Source organism: Haliaeetus leucocephalus, unplaced genomic scaffold, assembly GCF_000737465.1.
Source record: "Haliaeetus leucocephalus isolate CR32 unplaced genomic scaffold, Haliaeetus_leucocephalus-4.0 Scaffold240, whole genome shotgun sequence".
NCBI lineage: Eukaryota > Metazoa > Chordata > Aves > Accipitriformes > Accipitridae > Haliaeetus > Haliaeetus leucocephalus.
In genome coordinates, this window is record NW_010972676.1 from 11897260 (window position 1) to 11923247 (window position 25988).

The 25988-nt window shown below is 41.4% G+C and overlaps 2 protein-coding genes across 3 annotated transcripts in view; both read right to left on the reverse strand.

The window, feature by feature from the left end:
• Positions 1-292: 292 nt before the first annotated feature.
• On the reverse strand, positions 293-21253 carry MFI2 (antigen p97 (melanoma associated) identified by monoclonal antibodies 133.2 and 96.5). Of its 2 annotated transcripts, XM_010568366.1 has the most exons (16): positions 21135-21253; positions 18402-18556; positions 14583-14682; positions 12918-13100; positions 12273-12429; positions 11336-11403; positions 10434-10621; positions 10069-10249; positions 8969-9120; positions 8460-8556; positions 7446-7640; positions 5674-5830; positions 2904-2971; positions 2616-2803; positions 1606-1804; positions 293-574 (listed from the first exon to the last, which is right to left on the reverse strand). In XM_010568366.1, the coding sequence occupies exons 1-16, from the start codon at positions 21178-21180 to the stop codon at positions 501-503; spliced, it is 2208 nt and encodes a 735-aa protein (XP_010566668.1). In that variant the 5' UTR covers positions 21181-21253; the 3' UTR covers positions 293-500. The 2 variants fall into 2 exon arrangements, with proteins under 2 accessions (XP_010566668.1, XP_010566667.1); XM_010568365.1 differs by having other exon boundaries at positions 490-1804.
• Positions 21254-24656: 3403 nt separating this feature from the next.
• Positions 24657-25988, reverse strand: part of DLG1 (discs, large homolog 1 (Drosophila)) — a 175067-nt gene continuing 173735 nt past the window's right edge. Inside the window, exon 25 of the mRNA XM_010568436.1 lies at positions 24657-25864. Within this exon, the coding sequence (XP_010566738.1) occupies positions 25758-25864 (107 nt within the window). The 3' untranslated portion in view covers positions 24657-25757. The remainder of the gene's footprint in view (positions 25865-25988) is intronic.

The window sequence follows — 25988 nt, forward strand, 5'->3', positions numbered from 1 at the left end:
GCGCCGCAGCGGGAGCCCGGCGCGCATGCGCAGCGGCCTCCGCTCCGCGGGACTGCGCCCGCCGCCCCCGGGCAGCGCAGCGTGAAGTTGAACTCCGAAATCGACCGCAGACTGACCCAGAGACACGGAAAAGCGTCGTCACCGCGTCGGGGTGACCCCTGGCCAGCAGCTGGGGCTCTGGGGCCGGGGCACCGTGTCCCTGCTCGCTGCTGCCCACACAGCTCTCGCATCCAGAACGGCGGGGCGGGCCGGGTCCTGCCGCCTTCCCGCTGAAGGGCAGGTGTCCTCGGAGCAAGCGAAACGGGCGGGCAGAGAAGCGAGGGGCAAGCGTTAACCGCCCAGAGAAGCGAGAAAAGGAGCAGCTTAGCCATCAGGCCGACGTCTGGAGAAATTGTAATGACTTCTCATGTTTATTTATTATTTTCAATTATTTACACTGTTACTGTTATTATCTGATTTTGCCAGGTTTTTATTACGCTGAAAGTCTTTTCATCCCAGGATCAGGAGGTGGTGCTGGCTGTAGTCAAGAGGACGCTGCCTGCCAGCAGCACAGCAACATTGGTTGTTATTGCAGCTATGGATAAAAATAAAAACCAAATGCTACAAGCCAGTAGATAGAGCAACAGTTAATCAGAACTGAACTACTTCGTTTCATTCACAGCAAATACAAGTTTAATGCACAGGCACTCGAGGGAACCCCAGGACAGCCAGAAGTTGAGATGGAGATTGCATCAAATTAAAGATCACAGGGCAGATGACATCTCCCCTCAAGCAGTGAGAGTACTGGTTGTGGAAAGTCAACAAGCTCAGTGGATGCACACACTTGGCTTTGTTCTTTTCTCTACTGACAGGTACTCCCCACCAAATCTCTCTGGCCGCCTTTTTTGTCCAGTGACTTTGGAGATTCCCCCCTACTTTCTTCCACTGGAAGGTGAAGGACCTTGCCCGTGGCAGCAGCTGTATTCTGGACTGCAGGTCATCTCTCTGTCCATAGTCTGTCCATCCTCTGTGCACTTACCTCTTCTGGCAGCAGAGCTCAGAAGAAACCGTTGCCCCCAGCAAGGGTAGGATGGGATAAGCAGGGATGTAGGAGTCTGAACGTAACGAGCCAGGAGGCCAGAGAGGATTCACTAGACAAGGTTTTTGATACTGCCTTCCCAGATGCAGAAATTCTTCTACAGGTCAGAAACCCAGTATCCATCTAACAGCACCTGGGAATCCTCCAGCCCAGGGTGGTTCAACATCAGCAACGATGGCAAAGATGCTCCAGTTTTAGACTGATCTTGAAAACCACGCTGACACTGTATTGCTGGCTTCTGCCCCAAATTCCACCCATCCACATGGACAGGGGCAGCTTCCAGCCCCACCCCACTCCCCTGACGAGCAGGTGCTGTTAGCACTTGCCCTGCAAAGAGGCAGGAAGAGGCATTCAAATGTTAGCACAACATGTTATCCAAACAGCAGCTTATCTGAAGAAAAGATGGTAGAGCAGAGGGAAGGCCTGGAAGTTGCCATTTGGACCATGCTAGTTCAAGCTCTGTATCTGACATAAAGTAAGAAGGGGAACAACAGTAGTCGCCAGTAGGTATTGTCTTAACTTATTACCTGCTCCAGAGCACTGTGGTGTTTGCATCCCTTCAATAGACTCAATATATTCACTCCCCAGCCATTTTGCATACGTCCTCCTCTCTTCTACTGGCACAATCTCAACAGCAGAATCCTTAAAGATCAAGTTTTTTCCGTGAAAAGTTGAAGAATCAAACATTTTGAATCCATTTCCATTGCTGCTATTTCCAAAGTAGACCTGAAAAAAAAAAGCAAAGTTTTCAGTATTTTGCAAGATGAAGTGCCACGTTCCTCTCGTACAACATGAAAGACGATAGGAACGGGTTTGTAGATGAAAAGTTCATAAAAAATTGCAGAATCTCTCTTGCGCATTTGCTTTTAGATGCTCCAATAGATTAAATACATAATTCTGCCATTGGCAATTACAAGAACAACATCTGTGATTTTGGTTTTTTAGTTACTATCTGGAAAGAGCTGTATTTTTAAAACATTTTCTGTCTACAATATTGTTCTGCAATACAGAGTTTGGCTGCACAGGAGTTACAGAAGCGACTGAAGCCTAGCATGGAGATACTCAGTATTGCTTTTAAACTAGTTAACTTCAGTATTGACAAGAACCTAGCTGTGGCAGCCAGCCATGGTCTGCCTGGATGGTTTACCATGTGCACGGCCGCAGCATAAATACACCCAGCAATATTCTGTTGCATTCCTAGGAAAACTCCAGGATGGAAAAGTGTTAGCATGTACTCTCTTTCTTGTAGACTTCAAAGTCATGCAGTTAAGGAAAACACCTTAAGCTCCAGGAAGAGTACTACTGAAACCAGTGGCTGAGCAAAAAGTTGAAATCCCTTGTGCAGCAGGGTGGTCTCCCTAGAATTACATGGGTTGTATTTCACCTTCTCCATCCCACTCCAACAACAGGACTCTGCACAGTGCACATGCTGCCAGTCTCATGATGCAGGGGTCATAATATGGCAGTATGGTCCTGTTGTCTTTATCCTTGGTCTGTGTTAGACCATTCCCCCGTAGAATAAATGGATTATTAATACCTGGGCTTTGTCCAGTAGTCCATATAGAGCAAAAATCCTGGTATCTGGGTGAACCATAATGGCCTGAGCTGGCACCTGAGCCAGGTGACACTCAGCATACTGGGTGACTTCAGCACGGGCACCATTTGGACACAGTAACTGGAAATCACTGGACCTCAAGTTTTGGGCCCAACTATCGGTGTTTTTACCTGAAATAAGAAATTTGTCATTGTCACTCATTGAATGCCTTAGAGCAAAAAAGTTCAAGAAAATTAACTGAATTATAATAAAGACTGTAAAACCAAGTACCATCTGTGTTCTCAAACACTGTCGAGTGCTTCACGAAGGCCACATCCCCAGAGTCCTCCGCCAGGCACCTTTGGGAAACGTGAGATAAAAATTCAATTCAAAGAGTCTTTATGTGAACCACATTTTTTTCATTAACTGACAGGTTTAGAATTCAATTTTTCTTACATACATTCCTGCAAACAAATGCACTGGACCCTCAGACAATAAGCAAAAACAGAGAAATGAAGCATCTTGAAAGATGAGAAAACCATCTTGCAAGGTATTAAAAAAATATTCTAAATTAAGAATTTTGAGAGGAATACAGCAGGATTTTCTTTCATTAAAAACAGTGTGAGAAAGACAGAAGAAGGCCAATACTAGATGAGCAAAGAAACAGAAAATGTGATGCTCAGTGAAGTATTACCCATCTACTAACAGCGGCTTTCAGTCCTCCTTTTGAAATCATGTACAAAGTATGTCATTAAGACTTTTTTGAATAAAATCCTTTCAGCGCATAGCCAAAGAGTTTATCAAATTCTGCATATGTGTGGGTGTGCACACTCACACGTATACTTTTTCTTCCTTTTTTTTTTTTTCCATGTTAGAGTGGCCTTGGTGCTTGCACAGACACTGCTTTTACAACCCTGGACACTGAAGACATCTAGTTCATCTGCCTGCAGTTTCTAAGGGTAGTGTTCCCGAACTAAGTTCGGTTTCCGCCAATTTTCCGAAGCAAAAGTAGCCCCACATGCCAAGGGCACCCTAAAATCTCCTCCTCTTCTACAAGCGTGAAATCCCATTCCAGAAGGTTTCAGGGCAAAAGTGTAGAACAACACACCTTTACGAGCATTTGCCCTTTCCCACGTTATATTGTGATGTTGTCTAGCACACGATACAACAGGCATCGCAGACTATTAGGAGATTTTTGCTAGGCCTGAAACACAAAGTCAGCAGGTAGAAGGAATGCACAGCACTTGCTTCAGACAGCAAGTAACACATAACTAAAATCAAGCTCAATTCAGTGAGCTGGGTGAGCTAGCAAAGAGATCTGACTTCCCAGGTATTTTGGGTAGAGGACTGCAGAAGATGTGTGGGTAATGGAGTTTAGTGGTGGCATCCTGTAGCTTATTCTACAAGTGTTTTGAAGAAGCACTTCCTAAAACCAGAAGATGTAAAGCTGTAACTGAGCACGGTTTATGTAGTACAAAATGCAAAAGTTATTATTGCTAACAGTTACCAAAAATACATATAATTCACGTGTACCTGGTTTAACATGAGGAGTTAAGACTCAAAGGTCTTGTCATCATGTGGCTGACACTGTCATGCAGAGAACTGAGGACTCAGTAGGTGCTGTTCTCTGGATTCCCCGTGAGAAAAGGCTATTCCCAACAGATTCTTCAGTACTCGGCAGAGTTTAATTTGCCCCAAGCAGTGAATTGCACACAAACAGAATGACCTCTCATACTTCTAGTCAGGTTAGTCTGAAGACATCCAGAGCTGATGGAATCTGGAAATCTGAGGCTGCATTTTAAGCTCATGTCAGTCACCTTCCATAACTCATTCTTCTTTCAAGAGAGGATCGCCTAAGCATCACAGCCAAACCCATCCCTACCTTGCAGAACATTGTGACCCTCCATTTTTCATCAAATCCTAACCTTTTAAATACCTGAAACTTTCCACATCACTCAATGAATTAAACATCTTCTCTACTTAAAAAAAAAAAAGAGTGATGTCCATATAAAGTTTGGGCTATATGGGCACTATTATCAAATGCACAACCTTAGAATATAAGCAAGGCTTATACAGCCTGTAACAGCATTTGTCGTTTATCCCTTGGGTGACTGGTAGCTAGTTCTGTTAATCTACGCAGTACAGCAGAGGACCTGGAGTTTGCCTGCAAGGCATGTACCACAGCAGAGCAGCTGGAGAGAAACAGATTTGCAAAAAGTAGTTATCTAAGTCTAGCACTTCAGTATTTACCAGGCAGCTGTTGTTAAATTCTCCTCCCCTGAAGGAAAAAGACCACTGACTGCGAGCTCTGCAGTGACTGCGAGCTCTGTTACATGCACCATTACCTTCAGAGCTGAAGGTCAGGAAAGGGAAGTGTGACTTCCATATCTAAGAGTTTCATAGTTTTAGGGTATGGCCGCATATGTAGATGCCTGCTGTTACACAAAGTGTTTATTCTATTTTATGCTATTCCCCCCATATACCTTTAACAAATCTTGTTTTGAAGAGGATTTGATATTTGAACATTGACCATAGTTGTTTGTGCTGTTGAGAAACCTACCTTCACATACAGCCACCAATGAGTACGGACAGTGAAGACCCACTCCTGGCTCCCTCTCACTACCCTGCCACGCTCAGCATGGACTCACAGCAGCCAGATACTGGCTACTGTTTGCCTGCTTCCCTGCTAAAGTTCTTTGTGGATGACCCGACCATTCAGAGTGGTAGACTGGAGCAAGACTGGAGACAGATGACAATCCACTTGGTCCTCACTAGGTAGGTGCCTGTTGCTCTGTAAACAGAGACATGGATTTGGCTGATAGTGATCTGGTTGGCTGTGGGCCAGGAAGCTGTCAAAAGGCTTTGATGTGATCTAATGTAATGCCTTATGACATACCTGTACTGTTGAAGACATCTGGGGAAACATGTCCCATTTCGTTTACAGCACATGCCATCTAACTGTAGCAACAATAACTGCTTTTTGCTGCCTGGGATGGAAAATAGTTCCTCCTTGCATTTTGACAAGCTGACAGACTAAGTTACAACCATATGTATTAATTACCTGAAGGCTCCACTGTAGCTGTAATAACGTTCTTGGCTACCTGCAATGCATTTATTGTTTTCACTATCATCTCCAATACACAGTTGACAGAGTTTTGGTGGATAATTGTCCTGCTTAGCTGAAGGCACGCAGCTGGCAGCGAAAAACTCACTCACAGCTGGGGAAAGAAAGACAAACCAATATAATGGCTGAAAAGCATGAACTCTTCACAAGAAAGGTAGTTACACTGTCACGAAGTTATAACCAATGCAGGTTTCAGCAGAACAGTAGAAACATGAGTTACAGCTGCCTACTGGAATTCACAAACTACAACTTTTCAAATATTTTCAAAGCATCATTTAGCTGATTATGTAATGAAACTGAAGAGCTTCCTGGGAGACAGGAAATAGGCAACTAAAATTCAAATATGGAGTTCCATGGTCATAGATCCTTTGCTTGTTGTGTTACATTGCTCTGTTACTAAATATGGTTTGAAAATAAATGCAGTAATATTCAGGACAGGGACATATTTACTGCAATGACATCCCAGAGCTGGAAGTACTACTTAGAGGGGATACGTCTGTATAGAAAATGTGAATTTCTGTGACTGTCCTATTGTTGAATAGCTTCAAGCAAGAGCTGAGACAGGTGTGAAAGCAGGATTTTCAAGACTGTATAAGCTTCAAGTTGATTAAATACAAAAAGCAATGTACTCTTATTCCAGTTTTCAGAAATGCATTTGAAACTTTTCCGGTTTGATACACTGGAGGCCAGGACTGCCATTGAGATGGATCTGGACAGGCTGGAGAAACAGGCTGACAGGCACCTCAAAGTTCAACAAAGGTGAATGCAGAATCCTGCTTTTAGGATGGAATAAGACCATGAAAGGCTGGGGACTGGCAGGCTGAAAAGCAGCTCTTTAAATAAAAAAAAAAGATCTGGGGATCCTGGTGGACAACAAGTTGACCAAGAGTCAGCAGCGTGCTTTTGTGCCTATGAAGGCTAATGGCATACTGGGTTGTGTTAGTGGAGCAGTCAGGGGAAGTGATTATTCTCCTCTGACATCTGTGCCAAGTTTTGAACTCCCAGTGTTAGAAAGACATTACCATTCTAGAGCAAATATGGTGGAAGGAGAGTAGGATGCTCAGAGGGCTGGAGCACATGACATACCAGGCTGAGAGCTGGGTTTGGTCAGCCTGGAGATAAGACAACTAACAGTGTATTGCTGTCTTCATTTACATAGTGGGTTTTTCAAAAAGACAGACCCAGATCCTTCTCCAGAGATGCAGAGCAAAAGGATGAGAAGCATCAGACCAAAGTTATAAGAAGGAAAATTCTGTTTAAATAGAAGAAAAAAATTCTTTATACCAAGAATGGTCAAACACTAGGACAGGGGTCCAGCAATGTTGTGTGTAATCTCCATCCTAGGAGTTACTTAAAACCTGCCTGGACATGGCCCTGGGCAATCTGATCTAACTGGACCTGCTTTGAGCAGTTGGTTGGACTAGATGACTTCCAAAGGTGCCTTCCAACCTAAATTAGCCAATGATTTTGTGATAAAGGAAAGCGGGAAAGGAATACTTCTGTGTTAAATGTAGCATTCTCAATATGACCCTCCATTAGTCTACTCTGGTGGCAAACTTAAAATTTCTAATTGTTACATTAAAAACACAACACCCATTCACAAACAGAAAAGCTTAATATAGAGCTATGAGATATCAAAATTACTTCCCTAATGAAAGTTTATAATTGGACTGTTACTGTATTTTTGATATATAGTACTGCTGTCTTACCTTGAGGAATATTACAGTCTCTGGTCTTAATAATGCCCCTCTTAATTAGCATACCAATGGGGATATTCCATCCAGCGGCTCTCCCCAGTCCTGTGTGGCAGGACTTCTTCCCTTTCAGGTCACTGATGGTGAATGCATTGGACAGATTTCGTTTCACTAATGCCACAGCATAGTATGCATTGCTGTTGTCATCAGCTTGCAGGAAAAAAAACCAAAATGCATTACAAATTCCCTTAAGTACTCCCACTGCTTAATGATGTTCTACAGATCCATTACACTTAGACGGTGCCAACTTCAACTGCACCAACAATCAGCTAGTCAGGAATTATGAATGTACATGTAATCATTCTTCACTTCTACTACTTCACCATGTTGCATTCATTTATAGCCTGTATACTGGTACTGCTATGCACTTGAACTGAATAATCTAGAGATGAACATGAAAGCATTCTTGTTAACATCAGCTCTTATAAACACATCCCTCTGAAAAACAACATTTGGGCGATTAGTGACTTAGCAAAACTGACTTCAGAAGTTATTTTTCTGGGAGAACTCAAACCTGTATTAAAATTTCCATGAGTTTTGCAGCATATTGAAATTCTGCCTTAGTGACACAATGTCCACAAGTCCTCTTTTCATCAGTGACTCTGAAGCAGCCACACTGACGGGAAGAATTTGTTTCAAGCTAGAATATACTGTGTAATTTCTGTGGTTTTGCCTACATTAAAAATATTTTGATTTTGTGAATACTATTTTTTTCCATTGTAAATATTTTTTTCGGAATTGAAAAGACAAATAAAGAGGTACAAGACAGATAAAAGTTGCCACAAACTCAGTGTAGGAACCCATCCCATACTTAATTCCTCCTCTATCCATGACGTGAGGATACTAATTCTCATTTCCTTGGAAAACAGCTTTCCCAGCAGGGCTAGGGAACAGAGGCCGTGCTTTTAGAGCTGTTTTCAAACAACCTGGAAAAATAAGGTCTATATTTATGTTTCCTGACCTTCTTACCAGAGTAACTTTCTCCAGCAGCTGGTACAAGGCCGTATGTCTTCCCAGCTGTATAAATATCAGTTCCACCTAGAACTACAGCATCACTTTCCTTCTTCTGAAAAATAAAATAAAATTGAGGATTTATGTGAAAAAGCAGCAGATACCTTCCCTGCTACAATGATGACACCTCTAGCATCATACCTGTTGCATCTCAAAGGGCAAGTCTGACAGCAAAAGAGCAATACACTGCTAAAGAAAACCCCCCAAACCTGCATAAAGCATCATCAGTGAAATGGGGACAGGAGATTTCACACATACAGGCTTGAGTTAGATGGGCAACAATGCCCTCATCACAACTGAGTATCATCAGGGTTTAGGCCTCTCCATACCACGTGAGCCACAGATCACCTCCTTGAAATCCAGTATTCCTACTGGTCACCTAAACGCACATCCCTCTGATCCGACCCACCCAGCAAAGAGCACCTTGTGTTAATTTGGTTTATTGCAGAAGGCTTGTAGCAGCCTACCTGGATCAGCTCCATGCACTGTTCCTTTGTCTTGGCTGAAATACACTGAATTTCTGGTTTCAAATTCTTCTTCTTAAAGGCAACAGCCATTTCACCACATTTCCAAATCTCCTCAGTGGATATAACACACCAGCTCAGGCTTTCTGGCAATGCTGCACAAAATTGGAAAGCAAATACTAGTTTACTTTTTTGGTAATACACAAGGAGGGATACACACTCCCCACTGTCACATACATAGCATACTTGTTATTAAAAATGCTTACTTCTGTGTTTCTCTCCATCTCTCTAGCTCAGACTTACACCTGATTAGGACCACAGAGCTCTCCAGATTAGTGGTATGTCCACACTGCAAACCAATCCATAGCAAGGGAACAAGAACTCCTGTGATTGCTGACCATTTGAAGTGCAGCCATAATGTATTAGTTGAGTGCAGCAAAAAAACACCCTGAACAGAGGCTTCCTCATACCTGGCAGTCACTGAGCAATGCCCAGAAGAGACAAGTCCAGGAGGTGGGGAGCTTTGCCACAGCACAGAGCACACCTGGGAGGCTCAGTTGCCATGATTATTAAGCTTAAGGCAGGGATTCTTACAGCCTGTGTTTCTGACTTTGCCAGAATGCACATCAAGTCATTTCTGCATTCTTCCAATAGTATAAAAGACTATTAACATTTCAATAAAGAGCAATTGAGGGTTTCTTCAGTTTCTGGAAGAAATTCTTTGCTAGGAATCCATTCATCCATTCTTTATAGACTACCTGAGGATTTACACAGCAACACATTACTATTTCCCCTTGTTAGCAGGTAAGAAATGGACTACCAGGTAGCAGTAGCAGCTTACCAGATTAATGTCTCACATACAGCAGAATGGGTAGAAAATGCCTGCATCTCGTAACACAAAGTGAGCCAATTTGCCCAGGAAAGTATTCTGCAATGTGATACTGTTTCTACGTCAAAAAGTGACCTTTCTCCATGCTGAAAGATTAGACTGGCATCTTGCCATAACCCTCCAAGAGTCAAAGAAAATAAAGCAGAATAAAGATGGTCTTTGTTATCAGCTATTTTTGTTCATGGTTATGAACAGGAATCTAAAGACGACTTACTGTTGGGGTCACAGCTCAGGGCTTCCACGGCATGAAGATACTCATCACCCAGCCATGCCTGGTAATTCTGAGCTGTGATTGCAACAAGCTCTGTGGTCAAGTCTCTGAACAGAAGATTCTGGGCACCATAGGCTGTGGAGTCAAACATCTGAAACTTGGTGCCTACCCCATTAAATCTTCGCTGTAATGTTAAAGAAAGAAAAAAAGCACCTGTCAGACATCCCTCTACCTGGGATATGTGACATCCCATACCCCTTCAAACCCCACAAAGCCGAAGGTGCCGGGATATCCTGTCTTCAATTCAGCTAGATGGGTGGGAGAACCCCTCTAAAATGCAATGCACTGATGAAAAAATGGTGTCCTACTTGTCCCTGATTCAGGAGTTGGAAGACAACTGTCCCATCTGTGTCAGGCCGCACAACCACAGCATGAGCTGGAATTCGGGCCAGGTGGCAGGTTCTCCAGTCTGTCACATCAGCTGTGCTACCATTGCGGCAGAGAAGCTGGAAGTCCTGGGAGCGAAGCCGCTGGGCCCACGAAGAAAGACTTCTCCCTGAAATCAGACAGAACATGGTTATGGAACAGACATCAGGTAGGGCTGATGCCTCTGGCTCCATGTCTGCTCTAAGCATCACATGCACATGTGGAGCAGAACACACATCTGAGCATCTCTGAACTATTCGTGACTGCACAATATATCCCATGCATCTACATGGTCCTGTAGTCCTGTATCTCCGGTAAGACAATAAACAGCTTAACACTTGTGAGACTGCATTGATCTGTACTGCGGTCTGCAGCAGTACCAAGACCATCCCTAAGACTACGATCCCATGCAACATTATTGGTTTTTTTCCCTTGTAAATGATGGTCAGATGGCCCATGATATTAAAGTAATTTTATGCTCAAGGTAGATTTCACAAAGTGCCAGATAGGGCTGGCCACATCTTATTAACTTTTTGCTAGTCTCTGCTGAAATGCCTGGGTAGGCAGAGGCAACGTAACAGCCCAGATCTCTACAAAACTAAGGGTTTAGTGCTTTTTAAGCTCTTTTTCCAGAAGAAGTTTAAGATTCCTCCTCTAACCTTTACTGAAGCTATAAAGTGTTTTAAAAACCCACATCTGTGGGTACCATCTGTTTTCACCATTAAAGTAGTTTTTGCTGATTCCTCAATTCAAAATAAATCAAACATTTGACATTTTACTATCATTAAAGACGCCGTACTTCAGACCTTGCAACCACTATTCAACAAACTTCTGGATTACTCACCATCTGTATTTTCAGGCACTGTGCTGTGCTTCACAAAAGCAACTTCTCCAGCACCTTCAGCCAAACACCTAATAAATATAAATCCAACCACAAAGATGCATTACAAAACACAGCTCCCATGCACTGGACACTGCCAGCTGACAGCCAGAGGCCTGTATGCTACATTCCGTCAGCCACAGACCTATTTCCTTGTGCTGAGAGTTTTGCTCAAGGCAGAGACTAGTGGCTGTTAGAACATAAAGTAAACTACCACTGTCATTTGGTGAACATGGACAACATGTTCAGTGCTGCCTGGGACAAACACCATGATCTTTGTCCAGGAGACTTCTCTGTCTAAGTCAGTCACACAACCCTTTGGGAAATACACAGAGAGGAGCAAGTGTTTCATATGAGCAAATTCTGCCCTTGCTCAGTCAATGCTATTAGCCAGGGACTGGGAGCTGCAACACAGCACATGGACAAGAAGAAGGAAAATAAGAGCAAGATTGGTGTGCAAAAATGGAGGGCAGAGCAACTTGGTAATTCAGTGCAACTGAGATGGGATGACTGAAACAGCTGAGGAGGGCGGCAGTTCAGCTCTCAGACTCGAAGGGTCATCACATTTTACTAGGAAAGATACAGCCTGCTGAAACAAACATTCGGACTTGTGTCAACAGCTGCTGGACAAAGCAAACAGCAATGGGATTTCCCTGCCCAGTACAAGTGCTAAATATCCATTTGGTTTTAATACTCAGGTATTAATACCTGAAATAGTGGGTTTAGAGTTACTTTTGTTCAGTCTCTAGGTTTAAAGCGTGGTTGTCCTAACACAACAGCAGATCTTCTAACAAGATCAACTGGAAGTTCTCTGGCTTCAATTTCCTGCCAATGAGGCCTGGACACGATGCCTATAGATAAAGCATGGTGATAAAAAAATTGACAGAGCCATGATTTTTACCTGAAAGCCCCACTGTAGTCATAGTATCGCTCTTGGGAATTTTGCTCACATTTGTTCTGCCCAGCTGAATCCCCTTTGCAGAGCTGACAGAGGGATTTGGGATAGTTTACGCCATTTGCTCCAGGAACACAGCTTGCATTGAAATAGTCACTTACAGCTAAATGTGAAATTTGAATGAGAAATTTTTAGCAATGAATAAACAAGATCCTACAATCTTATTTTAACACATCTACATAGTACATCTCTAAAAACATTCAGAAGAGATAAGTCATTTTGTTCTTAAAAGATGGTTTCCAAGTTTAAAAAAAAAAACAAACCTGCAGTCTTCATCAGACCTATGTTAGGTCTATTCCATCTTACAAGGAGCATCAAAGCCAAGGACAAAACAGCAGCATCAAAGCAAAGGAACAAACCAGCGGCATCAAAGCCAAGGAACAAACGAGCAGCATCAAAGCCAAGGAACAAACCAGCGGCATCAAAGCCAAGGAACAAACCAGCGGCATCAAAGCCAAGGAACAAACCAGCGGCATCAAAGCCAAGGAACAAACCAGCAGCTAGAACCACACATTTCTGTCCGCATGCAGGGTCCCAAGACCATACAGAAAGGCATTGCTGAAGATCAGATCTTTGCCCTGTAACTCTTACCTTTTGGAAGGTCACATCCCATTGCTGCCAGGCGCCCACTGTCAATTAGATAACCCACTGGCACATCCCAGCCTGCAATTCTGTTGATGCCTGTGTGACATGAACTGACACCCTTCAAGCTGTTGATGGTGATGTTGGAACTCTTCTTTACCACAGCCACAGCATAATAGGAAGTTCCAATCTCTGCAGTGTAGGAAGAAAGAGAAGCAAGCAAAGTAGCCTCACAGCAGCATTACAGTGAGATACACTGATTTGTGCCCTCTTGTGGCTCCCCCACCCACAAGCAAGTCACATTGTTCACATCCTTGTTGAGGACCTGCTGACTGTGAGCGAATGTCCTCCGTTATCTTTTCAGTGTGACATGTCTTAGTTAAAGGCCACAGGCAATCTGCTCTAACTTTGAAGGTCACCCTGCTATCAAAGGGATGTGGGGTGAAAGACATCCAGAGGTTCCTTCCAAGAAGAAATGTTCTATGATTCTAAATGTATTTGGATTGAATTGAAACCAATACAATTAATAGTAAAAAAAAATATTCCCCAGTTGTCTACTAATTTGATCTTAACTTTGACACAGCATAGCAAGTTGATGTCACTGGAGCATCACAGCTGATTTCATTCTTTGTTTTACAGTTTGATATAACTCATAGAGTCAAGAGTTTAGGATCTGAAGTGACCATAAGGTCATTCAATCTGACTTTATTTAGATCAGAAATCATTAAATTTAATTCACTTTTCTCTGATTTGAGCTCACAAACTAACCAGTGGAGATAGCCAGCCTCTGGATCATGAGGCCCATTTGGTGTTGAGAAGCTGAAGTACAGTTCCCTCACCAGGGTCATGGTGTGGTTAACAGTGGGGAGGGTGCTGCTGCAGGTAATCCAAGTCCCCGTGTACTGAGCCCAACAGGGACTTCTGAGGATGCCTTGGCCAGACCACACCAAGACCCAGCTGCAAACCAAATCTAGCTCCATCTCACAATAGAGTGGTGGGACATCACTGCCTGCAGACTGCTTACAGAGCTGTTGCTTCCCCCTTGCATCTCTGAAAGTTATGCGGGACATCTTCTGGCTCTGAACTACACAAACATTGATACTGAGCCCTTAGGGTGACAAGTCACCACTGAATTATTGTCTCTGTCTTGAAAGGAACTCAAGGCTTAAGGACACCCAGATAAAGAAGCAGAATCTATCACTTCCTTTCTTCCAGGAGGTAATCATATACACTACTAAAAATAAAATCTAATTATTCTAATTTATGGGATTGAGAGATAAACCTAGTAACAATTTGTGCTTTGTAATTCATTACTTTATCTGCGAAGTATGGAACAGAGAAGACAGTAAGCAGTGAGACAGTAAAAAAAAAAAAAACCAAAAAAAAAAACCCAAACCAAACCAAAAACCTAAAACCAAAACAAAACCCAACCCAACAAACCTATTACAGGCATAGCTATTTTGACCTAACTACTTCAGGACAGACTGCCACAGCCCCACGTCTCTGTTTTCCCCACACATTCTGTCACAGGCAGGAACACCCAAGAGAGAACCTGACCATTATCTACTGTTTAGAGTCTTCAAGAGGACCATCCCAAAATAAAATGGCAAAAGCAAAAATGCATAAGAAAAAGCTCGTATTAAGTAATCTAAATGTTATTTAGTCAGAATATACCTTGATCATATACTTCCCCCACCACAGGTTTCAGACCATACTCCTTTCCAGCCTGGTAAATCAAACGGCCATCCAGTGTCACTGCATCTGCCAAATCATCCTGTGCAGACACAAGGGCAGAATACATGTTGAAGCTTAATTACCAGTATTTCTCAACAGCCAGAGGCAGAGTACCCATGAATTTAGAAGAGGCCCTTTTATCTGCATTTGTGAGTTTTCTTTTCTCCAAAAAGTTCTTTTAAGGGCACTCAAATTTCTTAAGAACAATTACCAAGAGGGATTTCAGAACTTTGAAACCGCCTTCCTTTGGAAATAATGCAGAAACCATCCCTGGACCGTGATGGCCTCACTAGTCTTCATAGTCCAAAGGAATCTTAGAAATGGATCCTGCAGCTCTGTGATGAACCTTAAGGCCCACCAATTTGGAGTTTCATTCATCTCTATAGGTAGTGCCCCAAAGCTTGAAGATTTAAATAAAGTAAATACGTTTTTGAGGTCATACACAGATAGTTTGAAGTAATGTCTTCTGGGACTGCAAAATCTGAACGCCAAAGTGTACTCAAAAGCAACCTTAAAGCATGCTGGCTTGCACCTCAATAGACAAACAGCCACACATCTTGGGAGAGGGGGACTAGATGGCAGTGCATTTTAGAGGAGGAGAAAAGCATCTTAAAAGACTGTCCAAAAGCAGGGAAATACAAATCTGGGGCATCCGCTGCTGGGAAGGTGTCCATTAACACCGTATCTTTTCAGCTGACTATAACACCAAGCTAGCTGGAATCCTGCTACAGATGCAGGATTGCTCTGGATAGCATGGGATAGGACTTCCCACAGCAGCAAGGACTAGAGAACTACTACACACACCTCTCATCAGCTGAACCTGGCTCTCACTGTGTACTGAAGCTAGTGGAAGCCAGGAAAGGGCATCTCGCACAGAGACAAGATACTGCTGAGAAAATAATCAGCAGCTTGACATTTTGCATTTCTAAGCTGATTCCAAGTTTCTTATCAGTTTACTTAATCTCTGGTTTGGCACTGGAGAGGATAATTTAGTTTACCCATTCCCTGGCAGTTTGCTGAGCATTGGTTAGGGTAGGGCTAGGACTATGCTGCCTAGTATACCACAGCAATTTCCCACAGGCTGAGCCACATAAAAAGGTTGAAAATTTTTTAAGGGATCATGTGAGAGCATAAGTAAATAAATCAGATTTGAAGTTGCCATGTAATTTGAAATATTTTACTTATTTGGCTCAAGGGAAAAAAAAGGTCATCTTCATTAATGAGTTGGAACAATAGATGTCCTGAGAGTTGCTTGTCATGAATGAGAGCCAAACAAAGCTCCAAGGGAACTTGGAGAGGAGTTGGGGTTAGGACATATTTGCATCTTAAAGAACAGACACAATCTTTCCGGAATAACTAGATCTGATATTCCACCATTGAGAGACAGAGCACAGGATGACAGTTTAGGAATGAAATAGGGCCTGTTGTTTAGAAGGGACACCTGACAGTAAGAGGAAGATGAGGAGGTGGGAGTTAGAAGGACCTTACCCTCAGGAAGAACAAAATGAGCCTCTAGAATTAGCAGTGGACAGGAAACAGAGCAGATAAAATGGGAAGGGCTGGCCAAAGAAGACAAGGACTATATTGTGTGGACATTATTTCCATGCAAGATAGCACTTTTCTGATTGGAAAGCTGAGGCTTTGAGCTCTGTTTAGCAGAATATCCTCCTATCAATAGCTTGTGTACAAGTAACAGAACAAGACAGAAAAAATACCTATTGTTGTTGTTGTATTTAACATGAAGTAGTTTACAGGCTACAGACCTCTCCTTTAAATGCATACAATCACTGCTGAGGTGGCATATCAACAACAGTGTGGGTATTTTATTTTTTTTTGTAGCAAGCATTTGCCAATACATTTAGCAAAAGCACGGGATTATTCCACGTATGATTTTTTTCATAAGTACATGTGCAGTTGTAATACCCTGTTAATTATTTTCAGAGAGACTTCATTTCTGTGTGTCACAACATTTTAAAATTACCTACAGAAGTGTTTAAAGACCTGAAGAATAGTTCTGGTCACATTAAACTAGGGAACCTGACAATACTTAATGTTAATGTTTAGACATTTCTCAATTTTTAAACATCTTCAAAGGTTTTTTTACCTTATCCATGTGCTAACACATTCACAGGACTAAGTCCAAGTTATGTAGTGTTATAAACCAGCATATCTCTGCCTCTTCACCCATTGCGTCTCACTCCCTTTTTGGCCTCAAAGAGCAGAGTTCAGTGTGGATGAGGACTCAGGGGTTCCACACAGTCCTACACAGAGTAGGCCAGCTTAAACATTTAGTAGATTATTAGCACAAGAAAAAAGAGGTCTCAAGGACAAAGCCTCATCTGAAGCCTTACAGTGAAGATTCATTTTATCAGAAAGCTACTTACTCGTGCTATCCACCTGCAAGTTACTGAGTTCAGCTAATCAAGTTTTATAGGAACCCAAGGTTTCACACAGGTGCCTGCTGCTTGCAATGGCTTACAAATGCAATTCTGTGTGCACTGTATTTCAGAAACAGACACTCATCAGCCCTTTTAATAACTTACTTTGCAGAGTCTAACAGGTCCCTGTGTAGAATGCAGCAATCATCCAAGCAGTTGAGGAAGATCTGACATTAGAAAGTATTTCCTGTCTAATCCCGAGGTAAGATCCACACATGTATCCATATCTGCTCCTAACATTCTTCAATATAGTCTTGATTCCCAAGCTCAAGAACAGTATTTATCAAGAGGCAATGCGGTAGTTTTAGTAGCCAGACAACCCTTCTGCTTCTATTGACAAAAAATTCTAAGATACCAGTTTCTGAGATTTCTTCCTTTTCTCTGGCCACACAACCACCTGCCTCATCTCCCTTTGAACCACTCTGCCAAGCCTCATTTCCTGGCTCTGAACCTTTTGTCCTTGACAGGCTGGATCTCCTCCACAAACCCCTGATTTTTGGGCATGTCTACACAGGATACACAAAGAATATTAACACAGCCAGCCATCCTCCCCTTCCCCCACACTCTGCCAGTGAAGACAACCATGATTACCTGCCTCCACATTTCCTCCAATATCCACTTGTTGCCTCCTGCCCCCTCCTAAGAGGGAATTATTTTCCATACATTGTTTTGCAAAGCCACATGCTTACAGTCTTTAACACCTTCCCCAGAGCCATGCTCCTTTTGGAAACTGAGCATGCTCTGGCCAGCTGAATTAATACAGCTGAGTTTGCATGCCCTTTGCTCACCCTACTTGCTGCTTTGTCTCTCTCTTGTACTCTGCTATCGGGAGATTTGATTTGGCTTTACACTCATCTCATCTGTATATACAGCAGTTTCCACGATGGGACCCTGAAATGGGAGTTTGATCCACAGTTTATTGAAATACAATCTACTTACAGGCTCAGCAGCACAGCTTTAACTACTGTCTACATCTTCTAACTCCAACCCTTCTTAAATATCTGCTAAATAAACCTGACAATTCCCAAATCAAAGATTAGCATTTGGGAGGAAATATTTAAGACCTTTGCTGTGTTCCTAATGACTGGTCATATATGACTAGCCAAACAGACAACACAGGGCCATTCTGACATTCAGGTTCATATGTATACCTTTATGTGTTTTTTAAAAAATATACGCTTTGATTTTTCAGAGACAGGAAGCATATGGTCAGCTGCCTGGATCATCAGACACTCACTGCAGAGCTGTGTACATCGCCATTGGATTAGTATTAGGCACACGGGGAAATTAAATCAATGACACTGCTGTCACTCACACTCACCTTGATCATCCGGATACAGTTAGCAGCTGACCCCCCCTTTGTACAGTGCAGAGGGGGAAGGATGCCAGCCCCACCAAAGGCCTTACTCATGTCATTACACTTGGAAAGTTCTTGATCAGAGACAGTGCACCACCGGATACGTTCCAGGCTGAGCGCTGCAAACGCAACACCAAGAGAAAATATTATAAAACACATATGTGCCTTTGCAACAGAGCTTACCATTTAAAGGTTCCCGAAGAGCCAACCTTTCATTCTGTTTCTTCTCCCAAAAAAGAAAGAAATCGGGGCTCTTTCAACAGTGAGTCTTTAGAGATGGTTCCCACTTTCATTCAGATTAACACGGATACTGAAGTTTTTCTGGACTGGAAACAGGATAGGCTCAGACTTAGGTACTGAAACCCGATGGCATTTGTTTCTGACATAAGAAATATGCGTACTATGGAATAGGTCAGGGCATCCAGACTATGCTTAAAACCTGGCAGAATACATCATCTTTTCTCAAGTCAGAAGTGTTTAAAATGATTATTTGAAATGATATGCTACAAAACCAAAGAGACCGTCCAAAGACAACTCTGTCTCAAGCATTGCTAGTTAGTACTTGGAGTCCTGCCCCAGCCCTTTTTGGTCTGAATAAAAAAAAGCAATCTTAGGTGCTCAAGAGCCTTGCCACTAGGCTTATTACAAAAACTAGAAAAGTAAACTTGTCCCTTCAAAACACTCTTTCATAAAAGGCCATTTCCACAGTCATGAAAAGGGGAGGGCAGTTCCATGAATGAAAAGACTCAAATTTAGTAGTGGAGATTCCATTAATCAGTGAAAAAAGGTGTCTTTTAGCAGATCCAAACGCTACCCTTCTAAGCGCCAAAGCTACAAACATTTTGTTGCTTTTGTAAGGATATGTCATCATGTGCAAATGGTACGGCTATACATAAAATGCATACGCAAGTATGGTTTATGCTGATAAACAGGCACAGATAATTTTTATAAGCAAGGAGCACCACATTCCAATGCTTTTCTACAATTTTAAGTTAGAGTCTGCTGTAAGTTATTTGTCACGTGGTTTTCTAAAAACTCTAACTGGCCCTCTACTTCCCCACCATTGTCATGCAGTTGAGATACCCCATCTAACTTTGCAAGTTAAAATTACTCCACTAGTGCTCAATAGTAGCCAGGCATATTTTCTGACTTAGTGGCTGCAGACTAAATAAGATTGTTGATGCCATAAAGCTTGTTTTGCACCTGATACTGAAACAGAGGGTTTGGCTTGCTGTTTCACTGCAACTCAGAGTCAACTGCTGTCAAAAAAACATTAAGTCAGACTTGGAAAACTTACAGGAAGTTTTCATGGCAGCATGTGCTAGTAGAGGGAGCAACAACTGCCTGCCTGAGTTGCAGGAATTCTGAGACCCAAGATGGTTAGAAGAAAGGCACAACAGGGTCATGGTAAAAAGGCACCTCACAGAAACTTAATGTCTACCTCATCTACCTGGGTGAAAATTTCACCATTAATTTCTTGGGTCAGAAGGAAGAACTTAGGTTTTCTTTGGTAAAGACATTTGGGTTTTTCTTCTCCTAAAGACAAGCAAATGGAAATTAAATTGGGGTCTCAGCATCTCAGTATGTATGGCTAAGTGCCATTCTTCAGTCTCAGCATCCTGGTTTTAGATATAAACACACAGGAGATAATGTATGAATTGAATGAAGAAATCATTAGCCATACACACCTGAAACATGAAACAAAGCTCATTTGGCTCCATATTTCAGCCAAAATAGTGAAACAGCATCAGTCTGTTGGTTTTTTCCTCACTCATCTAAAAGAAGTAATTAATTTGTCCCCTTCCAAACTGCTGAGCTTTGTTGTTACAGGAAAGCCAGATCCTGGGCAACTTCCCGTTTCCTTCCTTACGAGTTAACCCATCTGAAGTGGGCTTGAGCACAGACAAGGTCTGTTAGCCTCTCTTCCTCTAGCCAACCAAGAACATCTTAAAACAGCAGGTCAGTCTCTGAATCCGAGTTTATTCACAATTTTGGCTCTCCTATATATCTGTAGATATATATAAAGCATGAAATGGCAGGAGCTGGCAAGTTCCTTTTGAAATATGCTCAAGTTCCTAAACACACATATAACTTCATCACTGGCAAACATCCAATTAAGTCCTTTGCTGAAAGTAACAGTATTACATTGTGTAACATCTTATCAAATGGCTATTAATACAGCTATTAATACACTATCAAGGGCTTTCAACAGAAACAATGTAAAAAAAAAAAGAATAAACTAGGATCATCTCTTTCTGAAGAACTGTGGAGTGCTTCAGAAACAGCATCCACACCTCTGATGAAATTAAAAGCATTCACCATTAGAATTTGGGACTGACAGGAGAAAGCTAACATGTCACACAGAGCTTAAGTGGAATAAGGCAATTATTTCTACTTTTACAAAACAATTGTCATAGAACTGTTCACACTTGTGAGAAACAGACACCACTGAACCAAAAGAAGGAGATTCAGTGCTGAGGAGATAAAACATTTGACACCAATGAGTCCAGATACATACATGGTGTTCAATACAGCTTTTTCTACTGCTTTTCCATTTTTTCTGTTCTTTCTATTTATCTTCCTGGCCATATGAGATTGGTTCTGAAATGGTTCTAGTTTCCCTCTGCTTTCTCACATCACACAGAAGTCAACCCCAAAGACACCATGCCGCAGCAAAAGTTTTTGGAGGGCACTTACCAGCATGAAAGAAGATAAGATAGAAGACATTTCTAGAGCTCTTCATGGTGAAGATTTGGGGATTTGTGCTTTTTCCAGCCTTCAGAACCCTCAGAGATCAAGGCTTCTGCAAGTGTGCTCTCCCCAGCCTGCTCTTTGGTAAAAATCAGCAACATTCAATTGCAGGTGCACTTTGTTCAACCATTTATCTTGCTTACCTTGGCACACGTCACCTCATAATGACTACAGGAAAAAAAGCCTACCTCTCTTCACACCACCTCTACACTTACAAAAAAATTCAGACTAGGAAATTGCAAAATATCTGAGGCACCAATGAGGTTGTTACTGCTTTAGCACCACCTATAGTTAGATAAACAGCTACACACCAACTCGTAGGGGTAAGGCAGGGCTGTGTAACGAAATCTTAATTTTGAGTTCTATGTATTTCCTATGTGTTGGGGCTCAGGAAGCAAAAGTAGATTCCAGCTAAGCACTTTATCTGACAGAGCTGATGGCCACTTTTTTTGCTGCATTCTCAGTGTTGTCATGAATTTCATAAAGCCATAACAAGAAACCCAGGCTTTTACAATAGTGAAGTCTGTACGCTCTACAGGTGGTACAGTGAGTGCTAAGTGCACGTCTCCTGAAATTTGATAGCAAATGCTATGAAATAGCTGAAGTAGTTTCATTTTTTTAAGGTTTTAGAGAAGGCCCAGGAAGGCTTCTTTCTCCCAGAAAGATTAAAAACTCTGCTGAAAATAGCTGTGTTAAAAGCTGCTGTGACTTTGAGTAGCTCTCACAGAGCAACACTCACTTGTGCTGCCCTTTTCTTCATTTCTCATTAGCCAATGAACTGCAGCTGCCTGTAGCACTTTGTTCAGATAAAAGCTATTTAATGCTGCTTTGCTCTGCTAACTCCCATTTCTCAGCTTAGCACCCAGCTACCAGAAAAAGAACAGCTGTGTACTGCCATGAAAATGCCTTCACCATCTTCTACCAAGAGCATGCACAAACAACACAACTGTATGCATCCTTCAGACAGTCTATACATCCAGTAATGGTGGCACAGACACTTTCAGGAGTTAGTTACTTAGCTACTTGACTGCAATTTGGCCAGGCTGCTAGCTTTAACACCTATTAGCACCTGTAAAACAACAGCTGAGTTTAAAACGATTAATTGCTATTTCAAATTTAGACCTTCAAAAAAATAGAAAATGACCCCTCCAGACCTTCTTAAACAAAACCTTATGTGAACTCTGATTCTTGGCTGCCTAGACTATTGGGAACTAGTCGTCCCTTTGTTGTCTGAAGTCCTAAAGAATGACCTGGCACCATTGGAGTCCTTCCAAATTTTTGGAAGGACCCATTATTCGAATCCCTCCTATGCCCTTCCCACCAGCCAGATCAACCTCTCAAGCCTTCTGATGCTTGCAGTGAGGCTTACATACATATATAGATGACAAGACTGATGCACAGTCCTAGCACCAGTTGCTTAAGACTGCAAGGGCAAGATTAATAAGAAATTAATTTGGTACCAGGCCTCTCCTATGGTCCTTCTGATCCTCTATGGGAAAGGTTCAGAAGGTAGAGGAGCAGCCTTTTTGTACAGGAGGCCTGTTCTGAATGCAACCCCCTCTAAACCATCACACAAGCACAGTTCATGATAATTTAGCTCATCTTCCTATTTCATTCATAACCCTATGAATATCTATGCTTTAAGGAGATATTAAATTCCTTAGCCTAATTTTCAGCACAATTTGGCAAAAACACCCACAAAGGAAATTATTAATATAACTTACAATAATAATAGCAGCAAATACTTCGTCAAGCATGCTTCTGTATAGCAGTTAGAAATAGTTGGGTTAGCAGGCAGGGAATAAAACCCATGGTGCCTTCACTGGACCAGCAAAAGTAGGGTGGTAATGCATCAGTATGACACTATTTGGATTTCCTAATTACTCTAGTTGTTAAATTGGAAGCCTTAAGAAAAGTAAATGTATTGTAAAATACATCTTTAAAATAGAGAAAGTAAAGTATACGCAAGAATCAAAGACATATCAGCACCCGATACTGGAAAAGTAAGATCCAGAGAAACACTAATTAATGCAAAATCCTAAAAATTACAGCATAAAACAAGTCAACTAGGAGCATCAAGGCTGTCAGAATCAAGTTTTCTGCCAGGGCTCAAGGGCAACATCTGAAACAAACAAAACCAAAAATACAAAGATGATACCCTAGAGTCCTTTGGGTTTTCTTGATCCAAGACTTGTTTTCACTCTAGCATGACAACCATGCAAGGTGAGTACCATGGACTTCAGTCCAAGCATAGTATCCAGTGACACCTGGCTAGTACATGACAAATGCCTGGGAGAAGTTCTGTGAAAGCTATTCAGACACTGCAATATATTAAAGAGTAATTCCTCATGTATCTACTCAGCTAACAGGACTCTTTCTGATGGGTTAAAAAAAGAGGTCAGGAAAACAAAGTGTGTACAATATAGAAATCTCAGATGTTGTTATGGTTTGCAGGTTTGATAGCTGAGATTTAGATCCTTTTTTTTTTTAAAGTTGGTCTGTTTTAAGATGTCTCACTATACACCTCAGATAATGAGTCATTTTCAAAGAGGGAGACTATAATAAACTTTTAGCTCCTTTAAAAATCTATGACATTATTTATGAAAAGTTGCATCAATATTATACACCTTGCACTTCCATAGACAGGAGTCTCAGAATGACAGCACACTTGCTTCACAAATCTAGAAAAACAAAAATTATTTTGGACCATACATCAGCATCTCACACTTACTGTAAGTCTTACAAGCATTCCATATAACACCAGCAATGTTTGTGTCCCAAGTTTAAACCTGCTTTTAATGTAGTAACTTCACTAGCCCCAACCTGGTCACCAGCATTCCTCTAACATTATTTTCATTTACAGTCCGAGTCATTTATTTTAAAATGCTACAACACCTGTATTTCTTTTGATTAAAAACACACTTGACAAATATATTGTACAATAAAGTTTATTAGCTGTTCTCCTCTTTCTAACAAATGGAATGGATAGTGTTGATAATTCTTTACAAACCAAAGCTAATTTGGTTGTGTGACTGCCCCATGACTGCCATAAGTACATCCCTCTTATAAACAATCAGTTTCAAACAAGCAATGGCAGGTACCAAATAATACGGGAATTAGAGAATTTCATTACTGAAGGTAGTTCCATGTTTTGGTACAACGTATTTATAACATTCAGCACAGAAGTTTGTGCATTGCAAGTGGAAGATCTTGTGCCTATGCAATCCGAGATGAACATGTACAGAAAAATAAAATGTATTGTTAACTGAATTCTCCCTTTGGTTAAGACATGCATAATTACAAGGTGGGGGGGGAGAAACAAACACCTGAAATTCTGTAGAAAAGAGGAGAACTTGCATGTATTTTTTTTCTTGTAACCAATATTCCCTGGACTTTATGCCCAGCCACCATAGCCCATTTCATTTCTCGTGATTAAGGAAGGTAAATTCTAATTTGTATTTTTATTCAAAACAAAAAGCTAGGAGTAGGTGGTAAAAGAAAAATATATATTTTTTATATATATATTTATACGTGTGCGCAACTATGTAAAGAAAATAATTCCCATAGTTACAGAGTTTAGTTAAAGAAAGTTTAATATATATATATTTATTATAACAAAATAGGCAGTTATTGTGGGTAAAATATTCATTAAAATCTGACCCCTAAGAACACACACATTTTTAGGCTACGAATCATTCTCTCATTGCCCTAATGACCATCTCTGCAGCTGTTTTCTGTATTACTGCCAATGGAAATTTGGCATTCCTCTGAAAAATACAAGGTTTCCTAGCACCTAAACATATTTTAGGCTCAAAAAGTGTGATGACCATTATCTATAAACAATTTCTGTAAGACACTATAAATAGTGTTTCACGAGGAAGATTAAAAACATTACACATCTTTGTCCCTAGCAATTTTATTGGCAAAAAATGAAAAAATAGATTGTAAGAATATCCATATGAAATTATGAAAATTAATATCCCTTGAGGAGTAGTAATGGGAGTTAATGAAAATGTTAACTCAAAATTTGAAAGTTTCTCTCTAACTGCCTGGAAAGAAAGGAAAAAAAAAAATACCGTGAGGATAGAATTTAACTCAGAAAATAAAACCTGCAATTGATTGCCCTGACCAAACCATGCTATTAAAGTTAAGCGTGCAAAGTTACTCATGATTTACAACTTCCTTGAATACAACTTTTCTTTCAATTGTTATGAAATTTTAAAAGAATGTCTATAAAGCTTTTTTGAAAAAAATCTTTGAAAGTTACTTTCCCTTAAACATTAAGGAATTTTACCAAGCAATTCCCTCCCACCCCCACCCCAAACTAATAGCTGGTCAGGCCATTCCACTGTCTTGTTTGAAAAATGGCAAACCAACAACACACAATAATACGAATTATTTAAACTAAGAGAGACACCAAATGTAAAGCATTATGGGAACTGCAGAATGTGATGGTTAGGGTGTGAACCACGCTGGAAAGGACTAGAGGCAGGCTCCACTGGAAGGGCTTAAGAGTCGTCAGATGTAGTAGGTGATGTCAGTTAGAAAATGAAAAATAAAAATCTGTTTTCATAATTTTTCCTTTGCTGGAACCCAGATGTAAGGCCCAGACTGTTCTTCTATGATCTGTTTCACTTGGTTGTAGATTTCTTCCAGTGTGTCTCCTTGGACAATAGCTGCAAAACATAATGTGGCAATCAGCAATCGTCCTTCCTAGCTCTGTACAGAAACCAAGATGTTCCAAGCCAAGCTGTCTTTTCTCTCACAGTGGCAAGAGGATTTTAGATTACTGAAGGAACA

Bases quoted from the DNA above. Each gene is read 5' to 3' on its own strand.
- MFI2 (XM_010568365.1), bottom strand. From the start codon at position 21,180: ATGAAGAGCTCTAGAAATGTCTTCTATCTTATCTTCTTTCATGCTG. The intron at 12,430-12,917 runs GTAAGAGTTACA...TTTCACATTTAG, and splicing joins GGGATGTGACCTTCCAAAAG to CTGTAAGTGACTATTTCAAT. The intron at 8,557-8,968 runs GTAGGCTGCTAC...TTTATTTTTCAG, and splicing joins AGTGCATGGAGCTGATCCAG to AAGAAGGAAAGTGATGCTGT.